Raw genomic sequence first — 27315 nt, forward strand, 5'->3', positions numbered from 1 at the left:
ACAATTAGAATGAAATTCGAAAAAGAAAAAAATTACTTAAAATAATAACAGTTATAATTAAAAATATAATATAAAGAATATTATTTTGAAAAAAATGAACGATGGTGACTTTTCTTCCTCTTACTGGAAAGGAAACTAGGTTGCCATATATTACGAAGTTCTCCAAGTTGGCGAAAACTGAAAAAAAAAGTGCCAACATAAATTTGTGAATTTCTCTGTAAATTTCGCTCCAAATTTTACAAAATTTCATATTTAGGCGTAATTTGAGTCTTAGAATGGAAATATGTAAAAAAATTGTTATGTTATTTCAGAAAAAGTCCGATTTTGTGTCAAAATACCTATGTTAGAATAGTGCTATATATAAATCTAATATATATTCTATGTCGCGCTTTCGAGACATGAAGAACGCAATTTGAATTTTGTCAATCGGCCCAGTAGAACGGGAGATATAGAACTGTCCCCCCCCCCCTTTTTTTTTTTTGAGCAGTGTACAATACAAGCAACATAAACATAAAAAGTATAATATCTGCGAATAAACGAAATACATACAATCATTTATAATACAATATATATGGCGAAGAAAAGATGCTAAGTGACGAAGTTTGGGTCCCAAAAAGCTTATGCGTTGCGTATGTACGAATAGAAATGTTTTTTCTATGTTTTGATAAGCAAGAATTTGTGGGCAACAAGCAGTATTACTGGCAAATGCGTTTTGAAGACTGCATTCTTTGTTCTTTCAATAAATTCAATTACTGTCTTCCATTTTAAGGTGTCTGTGCTGTAGATAATTTCGAAAAAGTAATGTACATTAGTGACGAGACATAAAAATTCAGACAAGTGAAGGTGTAGTATGTTTTTACGTCCTGGCATTACACGGTCTGGGTAAGTACTAAGAATAATGTTTTCTTCCCTTAGGTCACATATTGTATCTTGCATTCAAGTTTCTTAGTGTTATTACCGTCATAACATTAACTTCTATCATTCTAAAAGTTCTTTAGGATTATTGCGGTAACATATGATGCCTTTTATTACATAATGGTACCGAGTTTCATCTTATAAAAGCATAATTATTACATACACGTTACCTAAAGTTATTGCGACCATTTTTATTACATTCGGGTTAATTGTAATTGCAAGTTAACTGTGGACGTCGTCCGCAATATTGACCCGATATCGGGAGATTATTGTATTATATTTCGCAATATTTTTTATTTCAGATTTAAGCTATAACATTTAGTAATATATATGTCGGCTTATTAAAAATAAATTACTGTACTTATTAATTAGTATAATTATCATCAGTCTACTTATCAGTGAATGTAATTATATAGTTGTTTTTATTATTCTTTGCAAAAATATTATAATAAAAAAATATAATTATATTACAGGCTTCATTCTGTTATGCGTAGTAGTTTGCTGCAATTACAAAAGGCAATAAAAGGTTTAGTTGTTATGTCTGCTGATTTAGAGGCTTTAGCTGGAAATCTACTTATTGGTCGACAACCAACACTATGGTCTGCTGCATCTTATCCATCTCTAAAACCATTAGGAAGCTATATTAATGATTTTATTCAAAGACTTAATTTTTTGAAGGTGTGTCAGATCAAAACTTGTTTGTTTTCCTAGTAACTGTGTTTCATGTGTTCCTTAAAACAACTTCTTGATTTATATCTCTGATTCAAATTTTTATGTCTAAATTTACTTATTTTTGCAGTTCTGAATTTTCATGCCCCATAATCTCTTAGTCCCACTAGCGTCCGAGCGGTCAAGTCCCTGAACGCTGTTCGAGGTTCGAATCCCACGAACGAGCTGGCTGCATGGGCGTTTTCGCGGTTTTTCCCATTTGTTAACGTGTTAATAAAGAGCCAGTTGCCTTAGAAAGTCATTCATGAAGGCATCCTCCCCTTCCGTGTAGTGCTTTATTTAATAAAATAAATAATAATAATATATACTCTTAAATGGAGAACACTTTTTTCTTCTGTTATCGACTGTTATTATTTGCAAGCAGTTATATAAAATAAAGTTCTTTTAAAGTACTCTGTTATTCACAAATTTCAAAAAGTATTTAATAAAACTATTGGATGTGCTATATTATAAATGTCACATCGAACAAATGTTACAACACCCCTTCCAGATTCTGCCTTTTACGAGTAGTTGCAGGTTTTTTTTTTTTTTTTTTTTCCTTAATGATCTGCATTTGCAATACGAATACGATGTAGTTTCTCTTAAGGAGTTCTCTGGGGCGACATCCCTCCTAAAGCAATTAGCTCTCTGCTTTTCCAATAACCTAACCTAAATTAGTTCAAGCGCTTACGAAGATTGTACGTACTTTAATTTTAGTGTAAAGAAAATTTAAATTAAGCAAATAGATCAGAATATATTTCACTTAGATTTATGCAAAATTTCAAAATTTAATGTTAGGATTGAACTAATAAGGCAGTGAGTGCTTTTCTGAAAACCTAGATTTAACTAACAGTGGGAGGAATTATTGCATTTTCTCATGCATCCGTGGTGTAAGTTGTTAGCACATTCAGCTAATAAGTGGGAAATCGGAGTTCGAATCCCAGCGAAAGTATAGTTAATTTATCAACATTTCTTGCACAGAAAATCTAATACATCTCTTCTATGGCTGCCAAATTAATATGTGGTAAAAGTATAATCAAAACATCAATGTTCTCTAGTAGTCTTCTAATCGGAGGAGAATGTAAGGAGTTCTGGCATTCTGGAATGCGTACTCTCATGAAGAAATTGGTTTGTATGCCCAGCTAGCAAATAGATGTTCAGTAGTTGAATCTCGGTGTAAGCGCAGTGAATTTATCATATTCCCTGTCCTCGAAAAAATTTAATAGTGTATACACCTTACACATTTATAACAAACACTACGTATATTTCAGTTTCAGTGTACGAAAAAGGAAAATTAAGATTTATACCAGATCTTTTAGCTTAGAAATATGCAAAATCACAAAACTTAACGCTAAAGTAAAGTAAAAAAAGAAAAAAAAAAAAAAAAAAAAAAACTGATTTTTTTGTTTTGTTTTATAAGTGTCTATCACCAAGTCAAAATGAATGACTTGAGACAAACCAAGCTGTTATTCCTAATATATCTGGCTAATTATTGATTAGGAAAGAAAAGTTCATGTATCCCATACGATTTTTTTACTACTCAAATGGATGTGTATAAAATTTAGTTAGAATTTTATTAACATTTCATCTGTATTTTTATACGAGTACCATCTACTTCGTAAGAAAGCATAACTATTATGAGGAAATTTAGTTTATTTAGAATATGGCAAAGAATATGAAGGGATAATAGGAATATGAATTTAGCAAAGGATGAAGAGGATGCCTTCGTGGAGAGCTTTTTAAAAGAGTCTCGTTTATCTACTTATAGACGGGAAAACCGCGAAACCTCTCCCGCTGCCAACCCTTGCACTTGGATTCGAGTCCTAGTTGAATTACCAACGTTCAGCAGTTTTATCGCTTACCAGCTATGTATTTTCTTCCTGCACATTCCCATTTGAGAATCCCCCCCACAAATCTAGTTCTCTGTTTTTTCTAATTTAATATATTTATAATGTGCATAATAAATCTAACCTCTAGAATGTCACTTCTAATTACCGAGAAAATTATATTTTTAAATTGTAATTTGTCTTAATATTTTCCCTGCAGTCTCTTTATCGAAAAATAAATAAGTAAATAAAAGAAATCAGAAGCGACCTAAAAAGTCTTTTTGAAATAACTAATTACTTTTTCTCTAATATAAATTATTTTCAAAATGTACTCTGTATCCTGTAATGTGTGTTGAGATTAATCTAACTTGTCTGGCAGTAACATCAGATCAAGTCTACAAGTTGTGTCATGGCTGAGAAAAGGTGGTGGTGTATTTAATTACGGCAAAGCACACTAGGGCTATCTGCCAAAGGGGAGGGATGCCTTTCGTGGAGGACTTTCTAAGGGAAACTGGCTCGTATACACGTTACACATGGGGAAAACCACGAAAACACCCATGCAGCCAGCCCGTTCGCGGGATTCGAACCTCGGACCGAACTACCAGTGTTCAGCGACTTTACCGCTCGGCCGCTGGTGGGCATGGCTGAGAAAAGAAGATGGAACCTGTCGTTTGCCATAGTCTTGGACACATTATAGAAGACAGTATAAAACTGCTTTGCTTCGTCCTAGTTTTAAAGTAGAATACCTTTAGGGACGGATCCGAGGATTTCCCATCTATTTTTCCTTTCGACCAACCTATCTAAACAACTTTTGGTATTTTAAGTAACCCCATGTCGCAGAGACACTATACGTCTTCAAACCGATATTCGAACGCAAGCTATGGCAACCTGCTTCCCCATAACCATATCAACAAGGCGGTTATGATGTTGATACAGATTAATAATACAGATTATTATATTGATACAGATTAATTAATGTGAAATTTTTTAAATTAAATAAGTTAAATAACTTTTTAGAATATATCCTCACTTGGGAATATTTGTGAATTAAGCTACAATTAAAACACGTAACACTACAATTATTACATATACCCATCAAGTTTACAACAATAACGAAATCACTAACTTTTTATGAGTAATTTTTTTCATTGGTATAATATTTTGCTTTACTATAATTTTTAATTTTTTTCGGTGATTAATTTATTGTATATTAATAAAAAATTGTACTGTGTTTCTTTTTATTCTCCCTGGCCTTAAGTTATTTAATGAAATTTTAATTAACTTTTATCTAATAACTACAAATAAAGAAATTACTTAATTATTGCGCACTATATATAAAATTCTTTTAATACTTTGAGATGAAGCAGAAACATTGAAGAGGCTAAATTTAAACACTCTATGACAGTGGCGTGCCGTCAATGGACTATAATGACTAGGTAGAACCCTAACATTTGACACAATAACACTTACAGGTATATTTTTAACATTAACACTTACAAGCATATTTACACAACTTTCGAAAGTATAAAAAGAACATCACCTCTTTAAATTCCACGCGCCATTCGAGTGTAGTCGGGTTTTCGGGCGAATGGGGGAACTCAGCTTCGTCGGCTTTATGCGAGAAACAACTAGCTGCTTTTCACTTGTTTCCATAACTGTTTTAGACTTTTCGTGGAGGTAAGTTAGAGCTTAAATTGCTCCGGAGCTCGGCTCCGGTTCTTCTTAATTTTTTGGTTAAATCATAATTTTTTAACGGGAGCGCACCGGAGCCCTAAATAAGAAGGCTCTGGCAGTTCTTAATGTAACGGAGCAACAATTTCTGCAGAAATGTAGATCTCGAAAGTTTTATTTTTAATAACAAAATTATATTTAAAATTGATCCTCGCTCCTAAATGCATGCCTCCCCCCTTTCCTTGGAAAACAAACCCCTGGATTGAGGTGGAGAGTTTTAAGGGAAGAAAAACTCCCACCCACATGTCTAAGGTTATTCTCCATAAAGTACAATGGTTTTATGATAGCACGTAAATTTTTCATTTCAACGCTAGTGTCTTCCTGCGGAAAAGAACATCTGCAGACTTTTTGGAACGATGTAACCGAAGACGGGGAACGGAAATTGTCACTTTTTTTTTTACTTTTTCCTTAGCTAACCCTCGGATTCGGATAAAATTTGTTGTTCCCCAACTTTTTTTTTTTTTTTTTTTTTTTTTTTTTGCTTGACAGCTAGAATTATATTGACAGAAGATAATCATGGTCAGAAAATGTTAGTCTCTTCTTTCTTTACTTTCGGGCGTATACATCCTCAGTTAAAATTTTCTCTATACTCTGTTACTGTTTATGGCATTCCTTTTAGTCTCATTAGTGATGCTTTAACCATTTTAACATTTTTCATTGGTATCTTTTGGAAAAAGAATGGTCTTTATTTCTATCATCAATTGAAGTAGTACATTATATTCAGAAATTAAATTCAACTGGGGACTGGTAGAGCTATTTTCTTAGTTTTCCGTGAAATTGTAACTTCAGCCGGAGCCCCCAAAACGTCAAGGTCCAGTCCTTTATTTTATTATTTAACTGTTTACCATTTATTTAATAACTTATTACATTTTTTATTTGTCTCTTTACATTTTGTTAAATTTAAATTTTAATTATAACATTATAATTTTAATTATAACATTAATTATATAATTATTCTAATCATTGTTTATTTAATTATTATAATCATTAACTATTCAATTGTTTAATTATCAATCGCTTTACCATTTTACTTATTTATTCTTGTTCCTCTTTCCTGATGATTTTCCATAGGGCTGCGGCACTTCTAATTTTAGAAGTTAAGCCCTGTGGTATATCGTAAGAAATTTTAATGTTTTCATGAATATTTTCAGAGAAATTAATTTAACTTTTAATGTGAAAGAGTTCGAAACAAAATATGTTGACGCAGTAATTTTAAGTGCATATTACGGAGAGAGAAGTGGTATAAAAACTTAGTTCCCATGGAACAGATCATTACGGAGGATGTGCAAGCAACTTTTGAAGCTGCTTTATGATAATGTACTCACTAATTAGCTGTCGGTACAACATTTCATTAGTACAAACAGGAAATCTTATAGCTTTCATTCTAAAGTGAAATGTATAATTTCAAAATAATGTGCAAATGAGAAGTAATCTGTTTGGCTGGTTTTGTGTCCTTTTTGAGATAAAAATATTTTAATTATTTAAATTTTATAACTTCCATCAGATTAAAAATTGTTTATCTTTTATGGCATAATCATTTTGATTTTCCTTCTTAAATCCGATTTTCATAATTTCGTCAGAGCACATTCACTGTATTCATTTGTCTTCGTACTCAAAATGCAATAAATCCTATAGTATAGTATCCTCCCTAAGATGTTCACTTTTAAAAATGACTAGTATCTCTAAAAATATAAATAAACACTAGCGCTGAATTATGCTTTCTAAGGCGACTACCTCACTGGTAATCTTAGATAGAATTATAATTTTAATTCATACATAATCCTCTTCGGTGAAAACCACGGCTCGCCATTCTATTGCATTCTAACCATCGAAATTAACACTTCTGTTAAATTTCTTAATTATTCTTTGAAAACCTAATTTTATTAGACAAAAGGAAGGGGAGAATGAAATTTGTTATTTAAGATTTTACGATACAAAATAGTGGCAGCTAACTTCTGCGTATAGAAGGATTAAATGAAGATGCATCAGGCTTCAAAGCCGCACAATATTTTATGTTAAGCAGTGGATTCTGGAACAATTGTTGAGTGCATATCAATTATATTCGTATATCTCTACATTTATAAATAAATATTAAAAATAATAATTGAAATATAAAATATTGAACCTTAAAAATCAGAATGCTATCCATCATAAAAGCGCAAAAGAAAATTATAAATATGGCACCAAAAGTTGTCAATCTATTAGCAAGCACAAGCCAACTTTAAAAGCTTTCATACCAAAAACATAATATTTAATAACGGTGAAAAATAGTTTTCTTATTTAAATACACTGCTGACCATCCAAAATGGAATTCATCCAAAATGCAGTGTGAAGAAAATATCGAATAGGCTTGAAACTGACGCCAGTCGTACGCAAATACAGCGTATGCAGAAAACTAGCATTTCAGCTCATCGTGCGCTAGTGACTTCCCTTAGAAGCAGTTTAAAATGGGAGAACAGGCTCTTTTAACTGCGGGAATTATATTTTTTCCTGCTGTTCTTTTATATGAGAATCTTTAGTATGATTCTTTAATTATGTGTATTGCTAGTATCATTGTGGTTGTAAGTGTGCTGTGACACTTAAAGACAAAGATGAAGCAATGAGTACCGGATGTAGAGTTATGGTACCAGGAATTAGTATTAGAGTTCGCTGAAAGTACAGTCTGCACTATAGTTCAAATTTGCGAAATTTCACGCTACACTAAAGTTTAGTGTACACTGTGGTACTAATAGCACTAAATTTGGAGTTTAGCACAGCCACTATGTTTTAACACAATTGCTACACCTAGCTAGAATCTATCTATTAAACCCGCGGGTGCGGCATGCCGGGCTGGGCGTTCTGCAATCATTTACCAACATGTTCGATGGGCGATGGATCTGGAGAACAGGCCGTCGAAGATAACAATGCAATATGGTGGGCTACGAAGAAAGCTTATATGTTGCGTGAAACGTATGGTCACGCACTATCCTGCTGAAACGAGACCGCAAGCAAACCCTGAAGGTAAGGAAGGCGAACAGCCTGCAAAACCTCAGAGATATAGCGCTGGCTGGTAAGTGCACCGATAATGCGTACAAGGGGCTGCGGGAGTGGAACCTAATACCACGGCACACCATAACACTGGATACAGGACCAGTATGACAGTACATAACACAACAATCAAGCAGCCTCTCTCCGCTGTGTCTCCAAAATCTAATCCAACCGGAACTGCAGGCAAAAGCGTGATTCGTCCGAAAACGCAATATCATGTCATTCGGTTGTCTATCTCCGCCGTTCGGTGCACCATTGCAAATGCAAACGTCTGTGATTGTAAGAGAAACAATGGACGTTTACGACTGTTAACAATGAACTGTTAACAATGAACTGTTAACGACGTCGAATTGCTCTTGCAGAACCGAATGCTGTGTTGCAGACTGCATTCGTTGTGATAGATTGCGGCTGTGGCAGTGCCTCCACCAGTGCCATGCTCAGTATGCCTGTCTTTTCGTAGAGTGATACAACGGTGTAGTTGCAATTGCTTCTGCCCGTCTGTCGTTCCTCCGAATATGGAATCCAGTGATTCCATATTCGCGTGACTGTTGCGTGGCTACGTCCAACACGATGATTTGTTTTTTGGAAGAGTAACCTGCAATCTCTGTATACGATAATTATGCCTAGATCGAACTCAGAAACGCGCTCGAATAATATTCTTGTTTTTCTACGAGGCATACTAAAGCTGCACACACACACACACACACACACACACAAACAAAAAAAAAAAAAAATAATTTGTAATCATTTGCATATTCCATTGCTGTATACACACGATACAAGTTTCATGCTGTTTGGATGCTTGCTTCATGTTGTTGGATTTTGGATGGCCAGCAGTTTATATCAATGTTATAATTAATTTCATGTCGTATTTGTTATAGTCGCTCCAAAGCTATGGAATGCTGTTGTTGAATTTCTTATAATATAAGCAGCACTAACACATTACTATAAATTTTGAAAATTTTAACCATAAGGCATAGAAAATAGCTTCTGGGACCGCATGCAGTATAAGAACCACCAGTTGGTCACAACTGAATACAATATAGAATTACTAGATGCTTTAAATTTTAATATTTTTATGGAATTAAAGTCTGTTTCTTTTTCAGATTTCTTATTTAATTTTTTATTGCTTTGATCCTTATGCATGAAACTTATTGAAAAATTGTATTTATGTTATTATTTTGGCAGGCCATGAACCTGAAATATTTTGTTCAAGAAGAAATTTTATTTATTTCAAGAAAATTTAGCAAAATCTGTTTGTTCTTGATGCAAAGGTTTATAAGTTTATAAAAGTAGGGATTGTAGATTTAGTCTATCATCTCGATTTTAGAGGATTCATGAGACTGCTTGAAATAAAATGCTTCTCTTCTTATTTGAATGGAAGCTCCATTTTGTGTGTTAATTAAATATAGCAAAACATACGAAGGCTATCCGCCTAAATGAATAGGAGACTTCCAGAATGAAAAGTACAGTCATTTCAGGAGAAAGATTTTTGTTGCTAATTTTAAATAGTTTTAAATTATGTTTTTAAACAAACATCAAATTACAGTGTGATACTATAAATATAGTGTATGTTTTTAATTTCAAATAAACTTATTTGATTATATTTATACTTAATAAACTTATTTATTAATTTCAAATAAACTTTTCAGTTAAATGATTTCAATAGCAACAATAAATCATAACTTTCATCTGCATTATATTTAAAAATATTTTTATATAATAATTATTTAATTAATTCGCACAAATGTCAATCAGTTTCAAAGCCTTACCTTGAATATTATTTTTTTTTTGATTAAAATAAGTAAATTTGGTAAATCATTAGCATTTGAGAATTAAGTCTCTTATAAATTTTATTGTCATATAGGTACATATGTATTCATATTTGAAAACATTTTATTTTACAGAAATGGTATGATGAAGGCAAGCCACCTGTATTTTGGTTGTCAGGCTTCTATTTTACACAAGCTTTTCTAACTGGTGCGATGCAAAATTATGCCCGTAAATATAAAATACCAATAGATCAGTTGGCTTTTGAATATGAGGTAAATTTTAAGCTTAATAACATTTATTTTGTATAACTTGAAAGCTTACGAAACACTATTCTAATTTTATCAATAATTTTTTAATTAAAACGACTTTTTTTTTTTACATTCAACAGCAAAACAGAGGCTCTCTTATTAAGCCACTTTGAAACTATATATTCAGAATCGATTCATTTAATAGCTATGATGTCTAGTGAATTGCTACGAAATGAATCTATGACACCAGATGATGTTTAATCGTGACTTTGTTATTGTCTGACTGCGAATTCAAAATAATAGTTATTGTGTGTTATATTTTCTTTTATATGAGGGATATCTTACTGCACTTCATTTTTACAACTTTATTTTTATTTTTAGGTATTTTTATGGTCTAGTAATCTTTATATTACAGTACAAATATTAGTGACGGAGGCTACGTAGAGGTACACTGCTAAAAAAAAAGGGGGGGCAGTGCTATGTCTCCCGTTCTACTGGGCTGATTGACAAAATTCAAACTGCGTTTTTCATGTCTCGAAAGCGTGACTTAGGATATATATTAGATTTATATATAGCACTATTATAACATAGGTATTTTGACACAAAATTGGACTTTTTTTGAAATAATATACCAAATTTTTTCCATATTTCGATTCTACGACTCAAATTTGACTGAATGCCGAGTTTTGTAAAAATCGTATGAGTAGTTTTTAAAATTTTAGCTCCTCAATGTTAATTGAATTTGGAAAATATTTGTTAATATCTCTTTCTTTCTTAAACTTTTTTTTTTATTTTTACTTTCTTATTTCGAAATTTAGGTTCATTCCAAATAAAATTACCCATTTTTTGTGTTTTAATTTTTAAATTTGTATTTTTAAATAATTTTTATAATTTTTTCGAAACAATTTTGAATTATAACCTATAAAATTTTAGCATCATCTTAAAGTAGGTGTATTTCAAAGCATACCTGCAAAAAATTAGACTTTTTTATTCAAAATTTTCAAAGATATACACGAATTTACATATTTTCGCGTTTTGAAATTTGGCATCTTTTTTTTAGCGATAATAACGCCAAATGTGTTTATGGATTTTTGTTACAGTAAATTGCCACAGCTATTTTTAACCTTAAATTTCAAATAACATTTTACGGAGAATTAAATATATGAAATTTTTTCCCTCAATCATGCGTAATAAATATTTATTAACACTATATGAAAAGCTATTTTTTTAAATCATGGATGATATTCAAATTTTAACTATTTTTTTAAATTTCTCTCTTTCTTTCTTTTTTAAAAAAAATATTTATAAGAGTAAATTTTTTTCTTCGGCGTTTTATCGTCTGCTTCTTTACTTTAACTTCGTTTAAATCGAATTGTCTAAAACTGAAAACTTTCGTTTGATGTTTATTTGAATTTTATCAAAATATTTTATGACATTAACTGCATAATTTATTTCTAAACAAGCTGTTGCTTATGAAGTGGCTGAAAGAGCGGCTGATACTATCATCCATATTTTTAAAGCACAGTATATTTTTATAGAAACATAAGTTTTAAAATAATCATTTTTATAAAAGTCAAATTATGATATAAACATACAACCCTCTAGAGACCGAATTAATGGAAGTTCAATGTTTATGTAGAAATGATCTGCAGCTACTTAATGGCTGGATAAGTCAGCAGATTCTGTGGACAAGTAAGAAAAATTATATAAACGACACCCAACATTCTGGATTCAATTAACAACAAGGATACGATGTTCATTAAATGAATTTAAGAAGTTTTAAAACATAAAAAAATCAACTCATTTTTTATCCTAAAATGTATTTTTGTGCGTAGTGTATTTTCATTATATCCTTAAAATTCTAATTTAAAATGTAATTGTCAAGAACTGAATCCTAATCATCAGTAATATTGTAGGGTTTATATTTATTTTAACTAACATTTATTTTAAGTTTAAACTATCTTTCCTGTCAAGCCTTACTTTCCCCTGGAACTGCCAATGCCAGAATATGTAAATTTGAGTAGAACGCGCAAGCATTCAAATTATCAGCGGAAGTAGTATGGTTTAAATAGAAGGAAACGAGTTCGGTGAGAGAGTTATTCTTACTTAGCGAACGCGGAGGTAGAAATCGAGAATTGAAGAACCCCGCGTTGCGGCCTATGTGCTTGGCGGGAAGTAGTTGCAATTGTTCCAGTGAGCTTCAAGTCTGCTGAATTAGCTGCGGCTTTTGTAAAACGCGGTGAGTTAGTTATTTTAGAGAGCCTCGTAGTTAGAATATTGTCTTTACTTTCTTTTCAGGTTCTTATTTTTATTTTGACTGCCGAGTTGGCACCGTTTGTAAGCGTCAAGAGAACGCAATTGTAATTCATTACGTTGAATAAAAAGGGACTTAAACCCTTTACAAGACTCTGTGGTTTATACAAGCTTTCACAGTCACCCTTGGTTGCGTGCAAGTTGTAGGCGCGCAACGTTATATTGGCGCCCGAACACTTATCGAACTGAAATGGCCGAAAACTGGATGGAAGCCGCTGGACAACACCAAGAAATGGCAACGCAGTTAGAAGGATTTGGATACCTGGTCCAGACTTTGAGAGCATCAATCAAGCCAAACGTCTATTTCGACGGAAAAAATTCGGTGTCCGTATTTTTAGAAGGTATAGAAAACCACTTTCAGCTCTATCCTGTGCCTGAAAGACAAAAAGTTGCTATTGCCACATCAGCACTAAGAGGACAGGCCGCGCTATGGTGGAAAAATATAGGCAAATTTCTTCTAGGTGAATTTGGAAGCCCGACGTATACATTTGAAAATTTCAAAAAATCGTTAGTAAAGGCCTTCCCCATAGTGAAAGATCGTGCACGGCTGGAAGCCGAGCTATATAGTTTCTATCAACGGGATACAGCACAATTGACGGACTTTATTTTACGAAAAATCAAGCTAACGGATATGCTGTATGGCAAGAAACCCGATGCGGAGATTATTGAAATAATATTACCAAGATTGTTACCCGCTGTTCAAGACTACTTTGAAATTAGAAACCCAACCACATTGCAGGAACTTTTCGAATTGGCGGTGAAATTTCAAAATCGCAGAATAGCGGAAAGAGCGAGAGGGGAAACATATTCTCAAAGTACCAGAAGGAAGGAGGAAACCAGAAATGGAAATCGCTCATATGGGGGAAAGAACTATCAAGCTAACGCATCGAAACTCGAAGGTCAAGGCCCAAAAAGAAAATTTGAAAATAAGCATCCGCGTACCCAGAAGACACAGATTGAAAGGAAAGCTTTAAACGACTAGAGGGGCCTGTGAAAGGGAGGGTCCAGACCCCGGAAGTTTTAAAAAAACCCTCAAATAGACATTTAAATACAGTCATCGTAAAAAACTCACAGCTACCAATTATACAAGTCCTGGTTGGCGATGTACCAGTAGAAGCCCTCATCGATACAGGAGCAGAAGGAAATTTCATGAGTGAAAAGTTCTTCAAAAAGAATTTTTATAGGATACGACTCTTTAAAACCAGAAATACGGAAATTATAGCGGCGCAAGGAAAAACATGTCACTGCATCGGGAAAGTATCATTAAACGTACAGGTAAAAGAGGAAAATCTTAAAGTATTAATTTTTGTGGTGAAACACCTGCAACACTCTCTTATTTTAGGTATGGACTTTTTAAGGGCCGCGAGGGCCAAATTAAATTTTCAAGATAGTTCCGTGGTGCTGGAGATGGACCAGAGGGTGGTGGAACCTGCGGAGACACCTGAATTGGACCTTAGCCATCTGAATGACCAGGAAAGTAAAGCAATACAGCAAGTGGTGAGTAATTTTTCTCATTTGTTTTCAGAAAAACCGGGAAACTCACAAGATTCAATTAAATGCCGAAAAACCTTGCAGGACTAAACCGTATCGCTATGATAAACAAAAAGATTTAATCATCGAAGAACATATTCAGGAGATGTTAAAGAATAAAATAATAACGCCCATAAATAGTGAGTACGCGAGTCCAGTCGTACTATGTAGGAAAAAGAACGAGTTTCCTCCTTCGGATAAAAGGGCTTGGAGGTTTGCTATCGATTATAGAAAACTAAATAGCATAACTAAATTTCCAGTTTACCCTTTGCCGGTTATAGACGAGATCATTAGACAGATCAAATCGACGAGATATATGTCTACTTTGGACTTAACGTCTGGCTACTATCAAATAGCTATGAGACCCGAAGATATACACAAAACCGCGTTTATAACAAAATCGGGCACTTATGCATTTTTACGCATGCCTTTTGGGTTGTGTGGGGCCCCATCAACATTCCAGAGAGCTATGGACATTGTTCTAAAGCCTGTCCTAGGAAAGTCAACTTTAATTTATCTAGATGATATAATTATAACGAGTAGTACGTTGGAACAACACATTAATGACCTCGAACAAGTTTTTAAATTATTAAAAGAGGCCGGTCTTACAATTAACGCCTCAAAATGCAAGTTCGCAACTAAAGAACTTAAATATCTCGGTTATAAAATTTCGCAAAAGGGTATAGAAACGCAAGATTCAAAAATAAAAGCTATTAAGAATTTCCCACCGCCCAACACCGCCAAGAAACTTTCGTCTTTCCTTGGATTATGTTCTTACTATCGATCTTTCATAAAAGATTTCGCTAATATTGTTGAACCACTCTTAGTAATCAAAAGAAAAAAGAGTCAATTTACGTGGACAGCTGAAGCTAACACGGCTTTTGAAAGATTAAAAGAAGCGCTTATTAATGCCCCTGTTTTAAAATTCCCTGAGGGGGACGAAAACCTGGAAATTGCGGCAGATGCATCAGACTATGCGGTGGGTGCGGTTCTTATGCAAAATAACCATCCGCAGGCATTTTTTAGTAAAACATTGAATCAAACACAAAGGAATTATACAGCTACAGAAAGAGAAACATTAGCCGTATTAATGGCTGTACACAAATTTCGAGTTTATTTCGGCAAATCGCCAGTATCAGTCTTTTCGGATCATGCGGCTGTTGGTAGACTTTACTCGGGAAAAAACCTAACGCCCAGGTTAATAAGATGGGCTTTAAAACTCCAAGAATATAATATCACAATAAAATATAAACCGGGTAAGGAAAACAATGTAGCTGACGCACTTTCTCGTATAAAACTGGACGATGAAGGTAATGAACTTAAATGCGCTGTGTTGACTTCAAAAATTTTAGATTCTAGAGATACGGTTATTACTGAACTGAAAGCTGATCCTGAATTTGGAAATATCTATGCTTATTTGAAAGACCCCGAAAGCTTTGAGCATACAGATATCGATGCGATAAGAAATAGAGCAAAAAACTATGAAATAATAGATAATTTATTATTCTATACGAAAACAACAAACGAAAATCTTGAGTATAAGCCAGTCATCCCAGCCTCGCTTCGATTAAGCATTTTGAAGGAGTCGCACGAAAAAAAAACAGCGGGCCACCTCGGGGTCAGAAAGACTTTAAAAAGGGTACGCGAGGCGGTATATTTCCCGCAATTATACAAAATAGTAACGGCGTATGTCAGGTCCTGCAATCAATGTCAGTTAATAAATGATATTAATTACAGCCCGGCCGGGTACTTAAATAGCATTCGCGCTACATTTCCGAATGAAATTTTAGGCATAGATCTCCTTGGTCCCTTCCCCCAGAGCGAGTTAAATAAAAATCGTTTTCTTTTAGTAATAGTAGATCATTTTTCAAAATGGATAGAAATTGTTCCACTTAAACGCGCGTTAGCCAAAACAGTCGCAGATGCATTCTTACACAGATACATTTTAAAATACGGTGCACCGATAAAAGTCATTAGCGATAACGGAAAACAATTCATTAGTCAAATATTTGAAAACATATGCAATGGACTTGATATACGCCATATCAAAATGGTTCCGTATAGACCACAGGCTAACATAGTAGAAAGAGTTAATAAAAACATTGTAAAAATAATTCGCAGTTACGTTAGCACACATCACAAGCGCTGGGATGGCTACATAAATGAATTAGCTTATGCTTTAAGAACGGCACATCATGATACTACGGGAAAAACTCCAGCAGAATTATTTTTAGGCAGAAAGTTAATTACGCCTTTAGATAAATTATTCTTTGTGCAACAAAGAGAGCAGGAATTTAGACAAAAGGACGTGCAAAAGCTAATTGATCAGGCGCTTAAAACCTCGGATACGGCAAGAAATAGGCAGAAAATTTATTATGATAGAAAACGCCGTGAAGCAGATTTTAAAGTTGGGGATAAAGTATTGAAACAGAAATTTTCTTTATCAAGTGCCCCAGACAATTTTATGGCAAAGCTAGCTCCAAAGTTTGAAGGCCCCTATGTAATTCAGGAAATCAAAGGAGTAGTCTTATATCTTAAAAACGAGAGAGGGGAAATCTGTAAAGCAAGTCCCGACCAGGTGAAAAAATACTATAATCCAAATGATTTTGAAATCCTTAAAAGTTTCTTGCAGGACTCAAGTCTAAACGAAATAGAAGGGCCAGAGACTGCAACAACTATTCCACCACCCAAGAAACGGAGAACTGAAGAGAGACCTAGCACTTCTACAACCCGGACGTCGGTATCAAAAAGAAAAAAGGATTTTCAAACTCCGGCGTTTAAGAAAAACAAAAATACAGATGAACCGGGTAAAGAAACCGTGGTAAAGACGAAAACACCACCTACAAAAGATGGCAGGAGAAATTACACATCAAGGAGAACGCGCACACGGCCACAGAGTCAGGTGCCAGCAAGGCCGCCGTTCGGGAAACTGAAACGCCAACAGGAGGCACAAAAATACGACGAACAGAAGAAATTCAAGAAGGACTCCAGACCGGAGGACGTCACGACCAGCCGTCCCAGGCAGAAACGCAAAGGCCAACAACCAGACGATTACTCCGTCAAGAGGCCAGCATGTAGAGGACGCAAAAGAAAGAGCAACGGGGACGACACTCGGAGATCAATAAGGAGAAGATTGACATCCATGACACCTCTAACTTGGGATCAATTTTGTCAAAAACGGATGACGGAGTTTCAAGCATCGAAAACTCAAAGATAAGTTAAAACCTTCTATAAATTTTTTTTCTCTTTTGTTCCGAAATGTTATGCATAAGTACGAAGTTCTATGTTTTGACGAAAGTCAATATGTCTCGGTTGAGACTTAGTTTTGTTTTACTTTATTTAGCTAAGGCAAAAGTATTATTTTCTTTAAGTGTAAAAGCTAAAAACAAGCATTTTCTGTTGGTCGAAAGACTAATTCTGTTATGTTAAAGCCAAAATTTGGCCGGAGATAAAAATAACTTCGTATTCTTGTACTAATAAGGATTTTAGTTTCAGTGCCACCAGCTTGGCGAAGAATGAGTAAAGTAAAAATTTATTTTCTCTTATTCATTTTATGGTAAATTGTAAAAAGCATATGTATTAAACTTTTGTAAATGTAGGTAAATACTTGCATGTTATGTAAAAGTAGAATTTAGTCTAGAAGCATAAAATTGTAGATGCTAAAAGTGAATGCTTAAAAGCAATGAAGTCAAAATTTAAGTATTAAACTGTAAAGTCATGCTTTAGAGCGAAAGCCTGCATGTTTAAAGATGAATGAGGGGGAAGCTAGAATGAATGTGTTTTGTAGGGTTCTCCACCTACATTTGAATTTTGAAGAATATTAAAGTAGCTCATTGAGTTGTAGAATGACGAGTAAGGTGTGTCTATTTGGTCGTTGAATTCTAACAAATCATGGTGGTTAGGGGAAGTTTTGTAAGACTAAAACACGAATATTCCCGTTTGATACCACACACGGTGGAGAGCTAGGGTAAAGTTAAATTAATGCTTGAAAAATTGAATGAATGTGAAGTAAGCAATAACTAAGAAAAACGAATTGTTAAAAACAAAAATTTATTGTGTCAAGAAAGTGTAAATTATAATGTATGTAGAAAGATACTGATACTTATTCCTTCCAGATGCTGGAAGGAAAGACCAAGATTGATTGATGAAGTCCAGGAAAAGTTGCTGTAAGAAGAAAGCTTTGTAACGACTAACAGAATTTTAATATATAATTGTTACATAAGATTTTTTTTTTGTGTAAACGAGGCTTTCGCCAGTTAGTTCAGAATTAGATAAACTTACAACAGGTCGTTTGTAGGACCTGCTTCCAAGTTTTCCAAATTCTGGCAGCGGCAAATGTAGGGTTTATATTTATTTTAACTAACATTTATTTTAAGTTTAAACTATCTTTCCTGTCAAGCCTTACTTTCCCCTGGAACTGCCAATGCCAGAATATGTAAATTTGAGTAGAACGCGCAAGCATTCAAATTATCAGCGGAAGTAGTATGGTTTAAATAGAAGGAAACGAGTTCGGTGAGAGAGTTATTCTTACTTAGCGAGCGCGGAGGTAGAAATCGAGAATTGAAGAACCCCGCGTTGCGGCCTATGTGCTTGGCGGGAAGTAGTTGCAATTGTTCCAGTGAGCTTCAAGTCTGCAGAATTAGCTGCGGCTTTTGTAAAACGCGGTGAGTTAGTTATTTTAGAGAGCCTCGTAGTTAGAATATTGTCTTTACTTTCTTTTTAGGTTCTTATTTTTATTTTGACTGCCGAGTTGGCACCGTTCGTAAGCGTCAAGAGAACACAATTGTAATTCATTACGTTGAATAAAAAGGGACTTAAACCCTTTACAAGACTCTGTGGTTTATACAAGCTTTCACAGTCACCCTTGGTTGCGTGCAAGTTGTAGGCGCGCAACGTTATAATATAATAAGTAATTATTACGGTTATTAATAAATCCTTCTTATAAAGTAATTGCAAATATTTCAAAAAAACTTTCTGTCTGAATGCAAATATTTTTCTATGCAAATATTTCTAATTTTATAGTAATCAAGACTGCACACTATATTTTTTATTTGCACTTCAGTTCTTACCGTCAGCTCTAGTAGTTGTTGTTGTATTTAATTATGGCAAAGCTCACTGGGGCTATCTGCCTAAGGGGAGGGATGCCTTCGTGGAGGACTTTCTAAGGGAAACTGGCTCGTATACACCAGCTCTAGTAGAAGTTACACATCAATTATATTTAATTAAGGAATGACCATCTAAGTTAAGAAGCAGCTTACCGTAACAGCAATTCAATTATTGGCGCCGTATCTTTCATGTTACTCCCGATTGGCAAGCTACATGATTTTTAATGAGTATTCGGGTTTTGCTAGTAATTTCACTTGGAAATCGCGCTTTGGTTATTTGAACATAGAAAGAACATGGGAGCTATTTGGTTAAGATGCTTTCATAGAGAACCTTTGTAAAGAGAACCTAGAAAACTACGAAAACCAACCATGCAGCCTGGGTTAGACTTTGCAACAAACAGTTAGTATTTAACAATCTTTTTCAAATGCTAGGCAACTGGTGAGGCTCCAATTAAATCTCCAATTGAATATTTTATTTGTAAATATTTAAGATATTGTTGTATTCTTAGACACAAAAAGCAGAATTTAAGTTTTGTTAACTCGTTAGTAAACTACCAAGCCGTAGTGCAAATGAATATTCAATTTCTTTTGCAATAATTGTATTCACTCAATATTCTTGGAATATGAGCTAAAGAAGGAATGTTCTCGGAAGATTAAAGAAGTGTTTAAATCCAGTGATATTAGGTTTGTCTTACAAGCTCAGGATCAAAACGATTCTGCAATTGCCCGAGTAGTTGAGTTGTAAATGGCTGTGAATTAAGCAGATGACTTTTAATCTTATGTTATTCAGTCAGAAAACGTATTACAAATGTCTTGTATCGCATGACAATGCATCTTTTCATTATTCAATATCCAATCGGAGAACCCCCTGTGTTCCGAAAATAAGTATGTGTACTCAATCGCCCTGCATGTTCTACAAGTTTGTCTTCTTGTGATTTTTTTCCTTTCCCAAAAACTAAAGTTGCCTCTCAAAGGAATGTTCTTTGACATTGAAGAGACAAAAGGAATATGATATCTACATTTAAGATTGGATTGGATTATTCAATTACGGCAAAGCACACGAGGGATATCTGCCTAAAAGGAGAAATGCCTTCGTGGAGGACTTTCTAAGGGAAACTGGCTCGTATACACGTTACATATGGGGAAAACCACGAAACCACCCATGCAGCCAGCCCGTTCGCGGGATTCGAACCTCGGACCGAACTACCAGTGTTCAGCGTCTTTACTGCTCGGCCGCTGGTGGGCCATCTACTTTTAGAGGCATGTCAAAAACAGATCTCTACAAGCCTTCTCTTTCATTACATGTTGAGCATGTTCATTACATGTTGGCATTCAGACAAAAAGTTGCATCTATAATCTATTTTTATTACACTTTGATTACTTTATTAACGTACATTGAATATATAGTAAACCTTTTGCTTCAGCTTCAGTAATTCGGAATTTTTGACGGAATTGTTGTTGGAACTAGGTCTTAGAAGATACGTCAAATTGAATACTTCGATAATCCAATAAATTCAAGGTCGAAATTTCAATATCTTATTTTCGGAGAGAGGGGAAATTTTTTCAGTTTTGGTCCATTATCCTAAGTATATTTGCTTCGATTCTTTATTTTTCCCATAAAAGCGAAAATCTTACGCATAGTATACATGTAACGCATAACTTCAAATTAAAATTTAATAATATATAGGGTGGTTATAACTAAAGTTCCACTTTGAAACGGTCATAAAAGGAAAACTACTGGATCAAATGTTATCAAGCTTGGTTACCGTGTAAAGGAAGTCATGGAAATTTATTTTCCGCTAAGAAAAGAAAGTTCGAAACATCATCACCGGGGGGGGTGGAAATGGCGCTGTATGCAATATTGTTCAACGAAAGATGGGTCCGAATCTAACTTAACCTCTTGTTACACGGGTTTAATATGTTGTATACCCTTAAGAAACTTTGAAGTAAGCGAATTACCATTTAAAGGAGTTAAATTCGATAAAAGTCGAGTGCGCCATCCGTGTAAGGGAGAAATTCGTCCGTGAAAACCACGAATTAGCGATTAGAAAATGTGAAGTCGCAAATCACTCACACAAGTGCGTACAATCTGGAAATCGTTTTTTTACAGATCGCTAATTTGTAATTTTTGAAACCTGAATTCGGCCTTAAAACATGAAGATACTGATTCAAAAAGCTTTTAATCGATTTGGGCCAAAGAAATCCCTCGTGTTATCTACCTAGTTCCATTGCATTCTCCTACTGCATTCGATTGCATAGCAGTCATTCCACACCGTCTGGTGTGGAATGACAGCTAGTTTCATAAGTGAACCATTTTTCTCTGAAGAGAAGTCGACAGCTGGATCACTGTGATTGCAGCTCTCTTAGGGTCAATGTTCTTGATACATGAACCCTTAGGTTCTTGATACATGAACTGCAGTAACGTGGCATTTTAGATGCTAGGATTTTTATGCAGGGCTGGGCCCCACCTCACATGTGTCGCACAGTTACTTGGGCAACATTTCACGAATGAACGCCTTATAGGCCAACACTTCCCACCAGAACTCAACCTCTGTGACTTTTGGCTATGGGGTTATCTCAAAAGCACTGTTTATGGTGATAATCTAAACAATTTGGCAGAAATGAAAAATGTAATACACCGACATGTCCGTAACATTCCTCCTGATATGCTAGGAGCTGCTGTTGAGAATGCAGTAACAGGATTTAACTTCCTTTCGGAAAAAGCTGGACGCTACATTGAACATGCTTTGTAACACGTTTTGAAAAATATTAAACACATTTTAAACCGATATTTTCATATTTTATTTCATTTAACAATATTGCATACAGTGCCATTTTCCTCCTGGTGGTGAGTTTTTGAAATCTTTTTTTTTCCGTGGAAAATAAATTCCCATAACCTCCTTTATACGATTTCCAAGTTTGATAACATTTGGTCCGGTAGTTTTCATTTTATGACCATTTCAAAGTGGAACTTTAATTATAACCACCATGTAAATTAAACTTTAAAAGTTTGACAGTTTGGTTCAAGTCACAGCTTTAAAAAAGAAATATATATATATGAATCCTGTTAGAAAGAATGTTTTAAGAAGTTAATTTTTCTCTCGCGTTATAGATTGTATAAAAAAACATGCCTTTAATATGATTTAGATTGTTTCAGCCGATATAAGAATCGGGTTACTCGGTGGTGAAGAATAAGCACTGCTAGACTGTTTTATTTCTTTGACATTTAGCAAAAAATCTTTTAATTAAAATATTAATCCTTTGGACTTTGCTCTATACTTTGTTTATAGTTAAAATGTCTAGAAAATGAAAAGTTGTCTTCAGCTGAAACGCAGTTGATGCAACTGATATTTTAAAAAAATTGACAAGAATGCAAAATGCATGGAAGTCTAGCAATCGAAAAATCTTAATTTTCTTGTGTTAGCACTGAAAATAACTGTAAAAGGAAAGAAGAAAATTAGGGAGAATAGTAAGCAAATATTTGAAGGGAAATTTGGCTGTCAGACATACCAAGATGTTTAAAAAAGTTGGACGCTTTTGAATATACTTTCGGGATACTTTAAAGAATTTAGGTGTTCAAAGAGAAGACACTTGGACGTGTACACCAGCAAATACCATCAATTCAGATTGTGTTAACAGAAAAGACAAAAATAATATCATTGCAGATTAAAGTGAAGAGCGACTGGTTTTAGACTATATGGTTCGGTTTTAGACTGGTAGTTCGGTCCGAGGTTCGAGTCCCGCGAACGAGTTGGCTGCATCAACACCTCCTAGAACTAACTCAAGGCCACGGCGCGCAGTTCGTGACGTCACTGCAGTAGGGATACTTTCGCACTTTAAGGGTGCCTTTTAAATATCCATTTGACAGGCTTATAGTTAAACTGAAATTTTTATATTTAATTCTCATCGTTTATAAATCTTGAAAATACCTTACTTTCATTAGAATGTGAAGAACCGAGATTTTTATTTTTAGAATGTTTTCTATACGAATAACTAGAATTTTTAATTCCATTAAAAGTTATTGCTGATTTTACCAAATTTAATCGCTGAGAAACTCTTGTTAACGAAAGAAACTTCACACTTAATGAATCGGAATTTTATTTGTACGCAATAATTAAACAGAAAGACAATTTAAGACATGAAGGCAGGATATAGATCCTAAAAAATTGAGATAAATTCTAACTGATTTAAATTATGAAGCTATTTTACCTGGAATCATGTAGCAACATAAAATCATTAGTTGAAAACAAATATAATTAATCAGAGATGTTTATTGGTCAAGAATCGTATTAATTATACTTACAACAATTTATGCCTTGACTAATAAACATCTTTGATAAGTATAAGTAATATATCTTACTTTTGACATATTTTGCCGAATAATAATACTCATGCTTGAAAAAAATAACGCTAAGCTTGCAACGATTTAAATAAGTTTTCATAATTGTTTGAGACATTAGGTGCACAGAGTATTATTTTGCATTTTAAGTGGCAAATATCAAATCTCTGATAGAGGTCTGATATAGATCTAAATAGCTAACCTCTGATCTTTACAGGGAAATTTTATAACATGGTTCAACTTTTCTTTTCCCATCTTATCTAAAAATTCAGAAAAAGAAGAAAAGGATTTTTCTTTTTCATTCGCCTCAAACTGGGATATACTTTCAGCTACAGCCCACTGAAGATTTTTATTTTCTAGCCTTTTACGACGTTCATCTGGGCTTTCTCTCACAATAAATTCCCTTGAAATATATTTTGGACAGTTTGGGAAAATACTAGGAATCGCAGACACCTTCCTTACAGTCCTTTCATCAACGAATTCTGTACATTTTGAAATGTCCTCAGGATGAAAATGAAGGGCACAAACCGATCAGCAAGAATTTTTACACATTAAGTTTTTCGGCTTTAAACTGAGCATACATTATTAAATTTCATTAAAATAATATAGGTTATGTTAGGTTATTTTAATTACGGCAAAGCCTCGAGAGCTATCTGCCTAAGGGGAGGGATGCCTTCGTGGAAGACTTTCTAAGGGAAACTGGCTCGTATACACGTTAAGCATGGGGAAAACCCCGAAAACACCCATGCAGCCAACCCGTTCAGGGGATTCGAACCTCGGACCGAACTACCAGTGTTCAGCGACTTAACCGCTCGGCCGCTGGTGGGCCCCTAAAATAATATAAGTTAATGTTTCTTCACGACTAATAGAAAGAAAGTCGTACTTATCTATTAATTGTATAAAGTGAAACAGGTACTAGTTTTGAAGAATAATGTCTAATTAGACAGAAAAATCTTTTGTCAAATAAAGAGTTGCATAAATTTAATTATTTACTTACAAAAAATACGAAACACTTGCATGCAAAGATTGTTATAATCGGATTTAATTATCTAAACTAGAATTAAATACAAGATTTTGTAAAACTTCATATTTAATGATTTACGTTATATTAAGTGAATTTTAAGAATATCAGGCATGAAATCACAAAAATTTAAATAGCGTATTTTTTCGCATTAATATCAGAAACAAAATTGGTATTAGTTACAGAGATATTATCAAGATTTTTCGAGGTCTTCCGATTTTAATAAATACGCTGTTCCTGTGACAAAATGTATCGAGATATTTAAAGGCAAGCATTTTGCAACATACAAAATGTATTTACAATTTTGAATTTTTATTAATCCTACATTTAATCTAATCCTACTTTTAAGTCACACATTTGTTTAATTTACTTAACTTGGTAAATGATGTTATTTACTACAAATTAACTAGCATGATGATAAAGAATGCCATCTGCTATAGCTTGAACGATTAGCATGATGATAAACAGCACTATCTGCTATAAATTAAATTAATAGTATGATTAAGTCATCATACGTATATAATCACTATTAGACTTACAATAAGATTAAATATGTTTACTTTCTATAAATGTATGTACTCGCTTTAGTTTATGATAATTATAACATACTTAACACAGAAGCACTTTTTAAAGCACAGATAAGTATAAACTTATTCATTAAAAAAAAGAAAACGCAACTTAGCTTCGAAAATTTTGTTGGCTTGAAATTGCTTCTGTGAATCGCCTTTATCCATTTATTTAAGAATTCTTTCTCTTTCGGAAAAGAGAAAACATGTACTTTTGGACCATTTGGATAGTTCTCTTTACAGTTAGGTACACAGCATGTGTAAACCATATCAAAAATTTGAAAAACAAATAATAAAGTGGACTACTTATAATATTGAAATATCTGAAAAAAGAAAGAAAATGTCGACTGTTCTTATGGACGATTTCTGACCGAGTGACCGTCAAAACTCCGGAAATCCACCCACCACAGTCCTGGGTGGGGAGAGAAATGAAATGCAATCCCTACTGACACTGACGTCACACCTCCTCCTGGGAAACGCGCCGTGGCCTTGAGTTAATTCTAGGAGGTGTTGGCTGCATAGGCGTTTTGGTGGTTTTCCCCATGTGTAACGTGTATACGAACCAGTTCCCTTAGAAAGTCCTCCCCGAAGGCATCCCTTCCCTTAGGCGGATAGCCCTAGTGTGCTTTGTCATAATTAAATAAACCAAAACCTCTTGATGAAACCAGACTTTCCTTTCATCTCATACCATCAAAATGCTAACGGCTCTGACTTAAATACTGATGAAATGGATTCAATTTGATTATTAATTTACGGAAAAGCAGGGCTATCTGCCTAAATGGAAAAATGCGTTAGTGAAGAACTTTCTAAGGGAAACCAGCTGGCATACACGTTACACATGAGAAAATCCACGAAAACGCCCATGCAACCAGCCCGTTTACCAGGATTCGAACCCCGGTGTGAACTACCAGTGTTAAGCGACTTTACCGCTAGGCCGTTTGTGGGCCTTTATGAAATGGAAGGCGATAACTTTATTTAAAATGATTGTCAGAAATACCAAGATGTTTCGAAAAGTTGGATGCTTTTTAATATGCTGAAGAAAAAGAGAAAGAGTAAAGCAGAATGCTTAAGAAAAACTGTTTAAAGCAGTGTATGCAAGTCATCCTAAGTTAAAATATCGGTTATATATTTTTCTTGTTTGTATATCTTTTCTGGACGGAACATTGAAAGGCGTGTTAAGTGTGCTTTACTGTATTTTCTCTTTTAATATATGCAGTTTTCAAATGCTCATAGTCTGAGTTACAAAGTATTCTTCCGAAAGAAACGCAATTCAGATAAATAAAATCAAATTCTGGAAAATTTATATTAATAAATATATTTATAATGCTCGGTTAAGTCTAAAAATTTTAAATTTACCTAAAATAGTAACTATGACTAAAAATATAGTATAAAGAAAAGTATTTGAAAAAAATAATAAATAAACGATGCACCTTTGATTTAAACTACGCAGTTCAAATGAGTAAATAGACATTTTTAAAACAGTTTCTCAAAAGAAACTATACAACATAAACAAGTAAAATGAAATTCGAAAAGAAAAAAAAAAAAAATGCTTAAAATTAATAACAATTATAATAAAAAATATAATATAAAGAACATTATTTGAAAGAAGGAACGATTGGGTCTTTTTTTACTATTTGAAAGAAGGAACGATTTCCTCTCACGCACTATGTAAAAATGGGAATGAAAATAGGTTGCCACATATTAAGAATTTCGCCAAGTGAACGAATTTTGGTGCAAACTGAATAAAAAGCGGCAACATAAATTGTTGAATTTCTTCGTAAATTTCGCACCAAATTTTACAAAATTTAATATTTAGGCATAATTTGGGTCGTAGAATCGAAATATGTAAAAAAATTAGTATGTTATTTCAGAAAAAGTCCTATTTTGTGCCAAAATACCTATGTTAGACTTGTGCTATATATAAATCTAATATATATCCTAAGTCGCGCTTTCGAGACATGAAGTACGCAATTTGAATTGCATTGTTAAGCACTTTGTGCAGGAATTATTTACCTTATCAGAGTAACTTATGCCCTTAGTAGCAGATAACTAAAAGTACAACTCCGGATAGAGTGCGTCAAAATTTTAAGACTTTGTTGACGATAGAATGAGTGAAACCTCGTAGATACATTATGTTTGCAATCTGTGGCCGCAAATATTGCACGTACGAGCTCGCTAATCTATACGCAATGTCTGGAAGTTGTGAGTGCTTG

At 34.0% G+C, this 27315-nt stretch overlaps 1 protein-coding gene across 1 annotated transcript in view; it reads left to right on the forward strand.

Moving 5' to 3' along the window:
• The window catches only part of LOC118183862 (dynein axonemal heavy chain 7-like), a 368025-nt gene that overhangs the window by 328782 nt on the left and 11928 nt on the right, over positions 1-27315 (forward strand). Inside the window, exons 71-72 of the mRNA XM_085812440.1 lie at positions 1389-1593; positions 10115-10252. Of these exons, the coding sequence (XP_085668566.1) occupies positions 1389-1593; positions 10115-10252 (343 nt within the window). The remainder of the gene's footprint in view (positions 1-1388; positions 1594-10114; positions 10253-27315) is intronic.

Source organism: Stegodyphus dumicola, chromosome 3, assembly GCF_044657685.1.
Source record: "Stegodyphus dumicola isolate Sdum_Otavi_A_Nest chromosome 3, ASM4465768v1".
Taxonomy (NCBI): Eukaryota; Metazoa; Arthropoda; class Arachnida; order Araneae; family Eresidae; genus Stegodyphus; species Stegodyphus dumicola.